Here is an 11,375-nt window from a genome sequence, read left to right as displayed (position 1 = left end):
ATAGACAAACTTCCGGTGTTACGAAATCATGAACCCGAAATCGTCTGCTATTCAAATGTGGTCATGACCGGTTGCAAACTCATCAAAGTCCTCCCATCCTGTCTATCCTTTGTCCTGAAAAGAAAGAAAGTATTGCATATAAACAGGTTGGTCAGTTTGTACTGTACGTCCGTCCGTCCGTCTTATCCTTACATGTATCGAAATTTGATGTTGATTTACAAAACATGTACTTTACCTCAACCCACAGGAGGTTGAAATCCTATCAATGAGGGTCTAAGCTCTACTGTGATAGTCGAGTTGACATATTTATAGACCCTCATTGATAGGATTTCAACCTCCTGTGCTCAACCTTAGTCCAAATAATTATGACATCTTGAAACTCAAGGCTATTATATTTTTTTCTTTGACGCCTTACATCAACAGGAAGGCGTCAAAGCAAATTTTAAATAGTTCCAACATGTCATAATTATTTGGACTTCCTCAACCTTTACAATAGTCCGAGTCCCACGGCCCTGGGCCCCAACTTGTCTGGCAAAACAGCCGTTGGACGTCAGAGTAATCTCGGACTACCTTTACAGACACAGGCACTTGTTTCTGTCAATATGCGGTTTTACTACCTGTACGAAAAATCATCTGTTTAAGCGAACACATTGAAAATTTTTGTAAGCTACGTTGTGTGATTTTTCGTACGGGTGTGGATAGTAAATCGCATATTGACAGAAACAAGTGCATGTGGTATGTTCCCAAAAAAAGTTCTCGTCCATTCATGTTCACCCCCTTCACTTTCGCATACAGGTCACTACACTTTTGCGCCCAACATGTCCGCACCCAATTTTTATTGGTTTTGTGTTTAACAGTTCTGCCAACTTTTCATGAAGCAAATGCGTGAGATTTGGCCAAATTTGAAAAGATCAAAGAGAAAAAACAACAATAGATCAATAGAAAATGCCGCCAAAAAAGCATGAACATGTGTGAGTCTCATGCTAAATGCGTTAGACTTGGCAGCCCTGGTTTAATACTTTCGTAATGGAGTTTTGGTAAGTGTATTGCTATGATTATATTTTTATGCCCTTGCAGTAGCGGAGGAGGCATTAAGTTTAACCTGTGAACAGTATATCTAACATATATGTTCCTGGTTTTACCCTTATCCGTCTGTACATATGTACGTCCCATATTTAGTTTCTGTTCTCTAGCTTGAGTTTGCCGCAACTAAATGTTATGAAACTTATACACAATGTTTATTACCACTAAATACAGATCAAATTTGAATTTTGGTAGTGTCACTCTAACCGTTCTAGAGTTATGCCCCTTTATAAATTGAAAAATTGAATTTGGACAAAATAATCACAAATTCATACTGGTATCTGAAATACAGAGTGAGTATGTACTTAATGTAGTTTCACAAAAAAAATACACATCATATGATATACAACCCTTCCCAGCTGGTTTTTATACTCACGTCAAAATAATTACCCTGTCAAAATAATTTTGATGGGCGTATTATTGTATACAAATGTCCGGTGTCCGTCCGTCCGTCTGTCTGTCTGGCATAAACATGTCGCGCCGTAACTTGAGAACGACATATCCAAATTTCATGAAACTTAATACAGTTGTTTCTTACGATGATCAAATGATCTGTATAGTTTTTGGTGAAAATAAAATTAACACTTTTTGAGTTACGGCACTTTGTAACTAAAACATGGGTGTGTTTTTTTCACATGTCGCACTGTATCTCAAAAACAATTTTTGTTTATTGCTCAAAACTTTACACATTTCTTAGTTATATTAATCTTAAGATCTGTATACTTTTTGGTGATGATTCAAAATTTCATTTTTGGGTTATTGAGTATTTTGTAAAAAAGGGGGAGGTTTTTTTTACATGTCGCACCGTATCTCAAAAACAATTTATGATTATTGCTTAAAACTTTACACACTTCTTTGTCATATTAATCTAAAAATCTGTATACTTTTTGGTGATAATTCAAAATTTTATTTTTGAGTTATTGAGTATTTTGTAAAAAAGGGGGAGGAGTTTTTTTACATGTCGTGCCGTATCTCAAAAACAATTTATGATTATTGCTTAAAACATTACACACTTCTTTGTTATGTTAATCTAAAGATCTGTATACTTTTTGATTCAAAATTTTATTTTAGTGATTTTTACTTTTTTTGTTAAAAAAAAAGGAAAAGGGGGGGGGGGTTAACATGTCCCGTCGTACTTATACCACAGAACTCAGATCAAGTACAAACTTGGGTAGGGTCACTTTTATTGTTCTTGAGTTATGTCCCTTTATAATGTTGTATGCAAGCGAGGGCATCATTTGTGTCCACACATTCTCCATTTATTATTGTAAATCTGTAATTTATAAAGTGTCTCTGGTCAGTATTTATGAAATCGAGATTTGAAATGGGGAATATGTCAAAGTGACAACAATCCGCCCAAAGAGCAGACAACAGCCGAAGGCCATCAATAGGTCTTCAACACAGTGAGAAAATCTCGCACCCAGAGTTGGTTTTCAGCTGGCCCCTAAGGAAATTGTGTAATAGCTCAGTGGACGTCACAAGGGGGTCAAATTTGAGTTTTCTAGCGTACTGGCCAGCCGGACCAGTGGACTGAAAATCTACTGGTTTCGGCTCCAAATCTACTGGTCCTGCAAAAATGACATTCATTTGACAAACACTAAATTATATAAATGATAGATGTTTACTTTTATATTCATGCTGTCTTTTACATTTTCAAGATTGTCAAAAATATTATTTTTCTTGTCCTTCCAAAAATTTCCACATTTTGTGTTGTTGTGAAAGATACTCACCCGAGTTATTAATTAACTTGATCAATTACAGTGTAATTGATTTCTTTAAACGACAAATTTCTACTGGTCCGCCAGACCACCAGCTGACAAAATCTACTGGTCTAACGCAAATTCTACTGGTCTCAGACCACCGGACCAGTGCTAATTTCGACCCCTGCGTCACACTAAACTCCAAAATATAAAAATGAACTTAAATTAAAAAAACATACTAGACTTACAAAGGCCAGAGGTAAAAAATGGGGTTAAACATGTTTTGTGATATTTTAACCCTCCCCTATACCTCTAGCCAATGTAGAATTAAGAAACATATAGCAATATGCACAGTAAAGCTCAGTTTAAAAGAAGTCTGAGTCTGATGTCAAAATAGGTAACAAAAGAAACTTCAGCAAAATGACAATGAATCCATTAATTAACGGACTACTAGCAGTTACTCACATGTCAGCTCCAGACCTCATTTAAACTGATTCAAAGATTATGTCTTCATCATATGAAAATCAAGTACAATCCATCCCATTAGGGGTTTAGTATCATACCATCATAAAATATACAAGAAGAACATGACCTGTATCATGCCAACAACTGGTTTTAGAATAAACATGTTTATTTCCGATGCAAAGACCCTATGAGTGAATCAATATTAATACCAAAATATTCAATCCTTAATGAGCTGACAACAGTATTGTAACTATATCCATTCTGAATAAGTCTGTTCAAAGGTTTGGTTAACTTTTAAGGTGAATACTAATATTTTTGTGCTTTGTAAAGAATATTACCATAAAATATTGGATGGGAAATACCTTAACTATTTAAGCTGTTTATTAACATTCAATAGATAGATTATTTAGAAAGGCCCAATCAAATGAGCAAAAAAGGTAATTATTATTCACTAATATTTTTTTCCAGAAATTTTGGAAGAAAAATGACAGATGGGAGCAATCATTTGGAGAGAACTGCAGAAAGTGGAAGAAATAATGTAACTTCTGTTCTATAATCAATCAAATGCAGTCTTCACACTTAACCACAATTCCTACAGCAGTGGCTTGTGAAATTGCTTTCAGACTTGTAAAATTCCTTTCTTCAAGCCAACAGAATCCAACTAAAATTTTCAAAAAATTTGTGCTTCAGGCTTGTGGACACAAAAGTTAACCCTGAAATGACAAGGCAGATTTTATAGGCATCTTTTGTGTATAACTTAGTGTTTTCTTATCAGCATATATATGTTCCATTTGGAATTTGACATTTTGTGCTCATTAGTTCTTAATGATGACTGTAAAATTATAATATATATAAAATATATAATGCAATTAAAGTAATGCTGCAACCAATTTATATTATATGTATTATATTTTCATGCATTTCCTTTAATTAAATAACTGCAATAAATTTCAATTTAATGATCCTTTAATGGCACAAAAAGAAGTATAGTTTTATTTTATTCTTGTCATACTCTTATTTGTAGTTTCTATTTTTTATCAGATTTTTATGCATTGAATTTCAAGATAAAAAATGAGATGTGACATAATACATTTCATTTTAACACACACTAACCATAAATACCAGAATATAATATTTCAATCTACAAATTACTGCATGGCATTCAACAAAAAGCAGAATCCTGTTACAATATTTGAAAAATTTAAATGCCAAGAGAGACAACAAATTTAAAAATGGATGTAATTGTATTTTTTCCAGTTTTTGATAATAAAGTAATACATTTGAAAAAACTGTAATAGATTACAAACTGCATATAATTTGTAGACCATTGATTGAAGATTAGTCTGAAAATTATTATTGTTCTTTGCAGATAACCTCCTTGGCAACAGTCATAGGATTAAGACAGGAGTCGACAACAGTAAAAAGTCTGCGGTTAAAAATTCATGATGAAAGGCTAACTTTCAAGGCAGGACAGTGGTAAGGTTTAAAATGAAATAAAAGAGACCATTGGTTTACGTTTTTGAGACAGCAACCAATAAAAAATAAATCATAAATGACACAAAGAAGGAAAAAGGCAAGATTAGACAAGTGTCTTTATCACACCATCAACTCTAAATTATTGGAATTTGGTTTATATGAGAATGATATATTATTTTAACTCTTTTCGCTTTTGATAATTGCATGAAATATCAAATTTTAATTTGTTTTGCATTTACTGTGGATTTTATAGTTGATTCCTTTATACATGTATTATATAGAGATTAATATATGGCCTTTTCCATATCAGCCTGGGTATCATCCCGAGACCCCCATATCAGCCCGAGACAGAGTCGAGGTGCTGATATGGGTCGAGGGATGATACCCAGGCTGATATGGAAAAGGCCATACGTATTAATCGCTTTATCATATACTTCCGACAATAGTTTTGTGTAAGGCAAATAAACAAATGCAATGACTAAAACAGTCAAAAACTATTTAAAGAAGTTAAATTATGAATCAAATAAACTAAACTTGTCCAACAACAGCATCACTACCTCCATTATCCATATATATGTATGGTAACATTTCCTATAGAGGCATTTTGAAACATTGAAAATTTGGAAGAGTTTTATGATTATTATTACTCCATGTTTGTTGTACTATAAAATGATTCACAATTGTCAATGGCATTTGTTAGCAAGTACTAAACTGTCCCCACAAACGTTCCTGTAAATTTTGACGTCGTCATAAAAAATATATGACGTCACAATGGAAAATTAAACAACCGATACCGGAAACACCGGAAGTTACTTGCACGAGAGGCACTATTATGGGTTTTGTGCACGAGATGCACCTGATATGGGTTATCAGCCCGGGTGGGAAATTATGGCTTGTGTACTTCCGCTCATTACACATATGCAAAAGCTATCATATCAATGCTTAGTATATGATAAATATTAGAAAATTTTCTGCATCTTAAATCAGGGCTTCCAAAAAACATTTGAGCCAGCCCTGACTTAAATACCATACATAGACTCAATAATAACAAAACCAAAGCAGTAAAGCTTAGATCATCATCAATGAACCATTTTCCATTTTTATTTCATTTAACTTTTTCTACCCTATAAACAAGTATTCCCCATTCTAAAATGGCATAGCATTGTTTGTTCGACCTATGATTTGACTATCTATTTTTGGTATCTTGTTCATTTAGCTGAGAACTGATGAAAAATTGATGGATTTTTTACCTCTATTACGTTCTGTGGATTCAATTGCAATTTTCATTGATTTATACGTTTATATGAACCCTGACTTTAAATATCTAATGAAGTTTATACAATGTATATGCTATATATGCTTAATTAACTTCAAAATCCATATAACTTGTGTACGGTACATTTATATGTGAGCAGAAAATCATTTGTTAATGATGAAATCAGATGCACAATTTTTATTTTAACTACAGGGTTGATATGTTTATGCCTGAAGTTGACATTGTTGGTGGTTTTTCTATGTATTCATCACCAGAACAGTTACAGAGAGAGGGCACTATTGATTTAGCTGTAAAATACAGTACACATCCACCAGCATTATGGGTACATTCAAAGGTAATCACAAACTTACAATTTAACATTGTATCTTGCAGAGAAACAAACCTTGTCACAATGTTTTGCACTTATAAGTGTATTTATTTATATTAGAAAAGCAGCTGATTGTTGCAAATGTTTAATAGATTTTTGGAGTGTGATAAGAACAGTGTGATTCCACATTTTAACATGATCTGAATGCAGTCTTTATTATAATTCCTATTTCTATTTATTGTTTTGATGAATACATGAAATTAGCTGTAAGTTGATTTTTAAACACCCATCAACAAAGAAAGTTTTACGGTCTGAGAGTCTGTATATTTCTATACGACTGCAAACATTTTTTTAGCAATCGTATATTGGTATCACTTCACCATCGTTGTTGTTGCCGTCGTCATCGTCAGAAGACATTTTGGTTTTCACACAATAACTTTAGGATAAGTAAATAGAAATCTATGAAATTTAAACACAAGGTTTATGACCACAAAAGGAAGGTTGGGATTGATTTGGGAGGTTTGGTCCCAACAGTTTAGGAATTAGGGGCCAAAAAAGGGTCCAAATAAGCATTTTTCTTGGTTTTCGCACAATAACTTTAGTATAAGTAAATATAAACTTAACCAAATTAAAACACAAGGTTTATGACCACCAAAGGAAGGTTGGGATTGATTTTTGGGAGTATTGGTCCCAACAGTTTAGGAATTAGGGGGCCAAAAGGGTCCAAAATTAAACTGTTTTTGATTTCATCAAAAATTGAATTATTGGGGTTCTTTGATATATGCCGAATCTTACTGTGTATTTAGATTCTTAATTTTTGGTCCTGTTTTCAAATTAGTCTACAAATTTAGATCTCCAAAGGATCCAAAATTAAACTTTGTTTGATTTTAACAAAAAATGAATTCTTGGGGTTCTTTGATATGCTGAATCTGAACATGTACTTAGATTTTTGATTACCGGGTATGGGCCCAGTTTTCAAGTTGGTCAGAATTGGGGTCCAAATTAAACTTTGTTTGATTTCAACAAAAATTGAATATATGGGGTTCTTTGATATGCTAAATCTAACCATGTATTTAGATTTTTGATGTTTGGGCCCCGTTATCAAATTGGTCCACATTGAGGTCTAAAGGGTCCAAAATTGAACTTTGTATGATTTCATCTAAAATTGAAATCTTGGGGTTCTTTGATATGCTGAGTCTAACCATGTATTTAGATTTTGGATATTGGACCATAAATTATTTTTTTTTAAGTTCTTAGACCACATTCATTCTGTGTCAACTATTTAATCCATACTTGCCTAACTGTTCAGGGTTCGACCTCTGTGGTCGAATGAAGCTGCGCCCTGTGGAGCATTTTTAACCGGATTTTTGTGACAAAAATGTCGGTTATTGATTTGGGGATGTACGGCGGGCGGGCGGCAACCAAATGTTGTGCGTGCATTTACTCATGAACCGTTCAACCAAAGCTTTTAAAATTTTAATATGTTGTTACTAACAACAAAATGAAGGTCAAGTTCAATAATGACAATTTTGACTTTTACCGTTCAGGAGTTATGGTTCTTGAAAGATTGAAAAATGGCATTTCCTGTCGTGTCCATGCATTTACACATGAACTGTTTAACCAAAGCTTACCAAATTTTATTGTGTTGTTACTGATGACAAAATGGAGGTCAAGCTCATTAATTACGATTTTGACTTTTACTGTTCAGGAGTTATGGTTCTTGAAAGATTGAAAAATAGCTTTTCCAGTCGTGTCCGTGCATTTACTCATGAACTGTTCAACCAAAGCTAATCAAATTTTAATATGTTGATTCTGATGACATAATGGAGGTCAAATTTGATATTGACAATTTTCACTTTCACTGTTCATCAGTTATGGTTCTTGTGATATTGGCAGGACACAAATAAATGTTAATAAATCCGGTTTGCTGTCGTTGTGACAGCCTCTTGTATTTACTTATTTTCTCATTTTTCAGTTCTGAGTTATGGGACGTTAATCTAAAAAAAATAAACATCTTTACTGTGACTTGATTGTAAGTGTTGCTCACCACGTATTGCAGTTTATTCAAAATTCTGACAATACTGCAATTTGTTTAATCAAACCAAACTATTTGATAAAACAAATTGCAATTTGGTCAGAATTTTGAATAAACTGCAATTGATCTCTGTTTGGCAGGTATCATTTGTCCTTGAACTATTTTTCATGGTTTCATTTGTCAATGTTTAGTTTTGTCCTCTTCTCAGATACTCATAGTACTAGGTCAACTTTATTTGGTGCATGGAATGACTATAAGTTTCATATGTGTGTCTGGTACAGTTCATCTAACCTTTACAACCCCATTTCCATGGTTCATTGGACAATGTTAAGTTTTCCTTGTAAAGTCTGTTTCTTAGATACTATAAGCAATAGGTTAAATATAGTTGGTGCAAGGAATTATTGATTGAAAGGCATACATGTCATCTGACCTTGAACTAAATCCATGGTTCATCAGTCAATGTTAAGTTTTCACAGTTTGGTTTGTTTCTTTGATACTTTAAGCAAAGAGTCAGTTGTATTTGGTGTATGAAATGGTTGTGAACATGTATGTCTGTTAGGGTTTATCTGACTGATAAATATTGTCATTGATCATTGATAATGTTGTTTATGTGATACATTTTAAGACTTTGAACATTAAATCAATCATGGTCAGAAAAGCAGGCAAGGCATGTCAATGTGTGCACACTTGTTTTACTTTAATTGTTAAAATAGGGAAATACATATTGTACAAATACTCCAGAATGTCTTGAACTTATAAACTATAATTTCTACAAGATTATTAAGAATGAGTCTGTAGATTTTCGCTTATGGGATCATAGTCATCATACTACCTAAATTTTGCAGCTCCCTTAACGAAGTTGAGTATTTTAACACACTGGTATTCAGTTATTATTTAGTAACATGGACTTTCCTTTGGGTATTAAAACATCAATTTTTCTTCAGATACTTGCCAATATTTTATAATGATTGATTGTGACAGGAAAATCACTTTTTGTGAATTAGTTTATATTCTACTTTGTATTTATTTCAGTGTAATGAAGGTACCAAAGTATATTTAAGAGTTGGTGGAGATATTTACTATGACCCTAGTGTGTCAGAGCCACCCCATGATCTCTTGCTGATAGCTGGTGGCATTGGTATCAACCCTCTATTAAGTATATTGTACCATGTCAGAGATTTAATAACCTTAAAGGAAAAAGGAAACCTTGAAGACGACAAATTAATACCACAGAAAGTTTTATTGTTGTACAGTGCAGCTAAACAAGAGGAACTTATTTGTAAGGTATCGTACGCAAATGATTAAATTTTGTTGATTAATTCACCTTTCATTAAAATATACAAAATTTAATTGTTTATACCAGTAGTATAGTAGAAGATGCTTTGGTCCAGTCTATTTCTATTATGATTTACAAGATTTGTATTCAAACTTTAAAAACCTTTTAGAAAATGTACTCTTTTTGTGAGGTGTCATCAGACATGGGCACTTTTTTTGTTAGGTCACAGGAAGGCAAGGACATTTTTGACAATTGAAGAACTGAGGACAATCAAATCAAACCTTGAGTATAAAAAACTAAGTAACTAGTCTAGGAAAGTAAATATAGACTAAGAATTAATTATATATCCTACTTATCAAATAATTATTTCTGTGACTGTATCATACGATCCTTTACGATTAATATTTTGCATATCTGCAAGCAGTTTCATCCTCGTGTCTCGATATCCAAATAGCATGAGTTTGAATCCCAGCAAGGGAAGAACAAAAATTTGCCTCTTGTAGTGAAAATTACAAAAACTATATTTTACTTATATTTAACTATATACATTGTACTAGTATAATTGCACAGTATTTTTTGGGGGTCAAATTTTGATTTAAGTCTTCAATTGTTTCCTTTATAGAACATTGGAATTTTTTTCTTTTCCTATTTATTGTAGAATGAGATAGAAAAGATAGTATCTGCAAATGATGAGATCAAATGTAAATTTTTTGTGACTCAGGCAGAATCTAGTAATGGTTTAAAGGGTAAGTTTTACTGGCAGACTTATGAGCTGGTTTTTAATAATACAGTATACGGACGGTTTAGACTTCATTTACTATTTAGTTCAGTAAACTTGATGTCAGTTATTTTACTTCACTATTATAAAAGTCAACCAATACATGTACATTATTTTACTCAAAACATATTTACAAATTCAACCAGTAGTTTGATTACTTCTATCAATTATTTCCCCTTTCGCTGTATGTTTGTAAAAATTTGTAAATTATGACTCTGCAATAAAATATACAAATTAAAGAGCATGTGTTCTATCACTTCTTATTTCCTTACTGTAAAATAAGATTGAATATAGGTATTTACATCTAACTAGTGTAAATTCAGAAATTATTGTGTGCATTTATTATTACAATTTTGCCATTTTAGACTAAAATGTGATTTTACTCTTTGCGATTTTGATAAAAATCCTGTTACAATCATATAAACTGTTGCGATTCTAACCCTGTTGCATTTTTCTCAATAATAAAAAACTGCAATAATTTCTGATATAACGGTATATGCACCACATTAATTTATTGTAGGTGATAATGCTTTAAAATTTACACTCTGAAAACATTTTCAGCTGGAAGAATTTGTAAAGAAGATATAAAAGAATCATTTAATTGGTTGAAAGAACATCAGACAAAAACTTATATATGTGGACCACCACCAATGATTACAGACATGGAAAAACTTTTGATAGAGCAAGGATTAGACAAAAATACGATACTATATGAACAGTGGTGGACTTCTGCTGAAACATCATAAATGTCAATTTATATACATGATTTTTGCTTTTACATAATATATGAATAAATAATTAAGTTTTAAATAATTTTTGAGGCCAATGAGATACCCAAGTTAGTCATGTACTTGAACTTACAGCAAATGCTGAGGCTTAATTAAGATATTTTCAGTATTTTATATGATTTCAGTAGTCATATTTATAGGCCATGCAATGATTTATGTATAACATGTATAATGGTATACTATTGTCCATC

The 11,375-nt window shown here is 32.4% G+C and overlaps 1 protein-coding gene across 1 annotated transcript; it reads left to right on the top strand.

The window, feature by feature from the left end:
* The first annotated feature begins 12 nt into the window (after positions 1-12).
* LOC139510351 (oxidoreductase NAD-binding domain-containing protein 1-like) lies at positions 13-11,209 on the top strand. The gene is made up of 7 exons (XM_071296932.1): positions 13-146; positions 3,717-3,786; positions 4,618-4,724; positions 6,193-6,334; positions 9,375-9,626; positions 10,277-10,364; positions 10,958-11,209. Exons 1-7 carry the CDS (start codon positions 64-66, stop codon positions 11,140-11,142), a joined length of 927 nt encoding a protein of 308 aa, XP_071153033.1. The 5' UTR covers positions 13-63; the 3' UTR covers positions 11,143-11,209.
* The last annotated feature ends 166 nt before the right edge of the window (positions 11,210-11,375 follow it).

This window comes from Mytilus edulis, chromosome 2 (assembly GCF_963676685.1).
Source record: "Mytilus edulis chromosome 2, xbMytEdul2.2, whole genome shotgun sequence".
Taxonomy (NCBI): domain Eukaryota; kingdom Metazoa; phylum Mollusca; class Bivalvia; order Mytilida; family Mytilidae; genus Mytilus; species Mytilus edulis.
The sequence above is the reverse complement of the archived record's forward strand: the minus strand, read 5'-3'. Positions and strand labels throughout refer to the sequence as shown.

Coding starts and splice junctions, on each gene's coding strand:
- LOC139510351 (XM_071296932.1), top strand. CDS start 64: ATGACCGGTTGCAAACTCATCAAAGTCCTCCCATCCTGTCTATCCTTT. Junction 6,335..9,374: donor CATTATGGGTACATTCAAAG/GTAATCACAAAC, acceptor TATTTATTTCAG/TGTAATGAAGGTACCAAAGT. Junction 10,365..10,957: donor ATCTAGTAATGGTTTAAAGG/GTAAGTTTTACT, acceptor AAACATTTTCAG/CTGGAAGAATTTGTAAAGAA.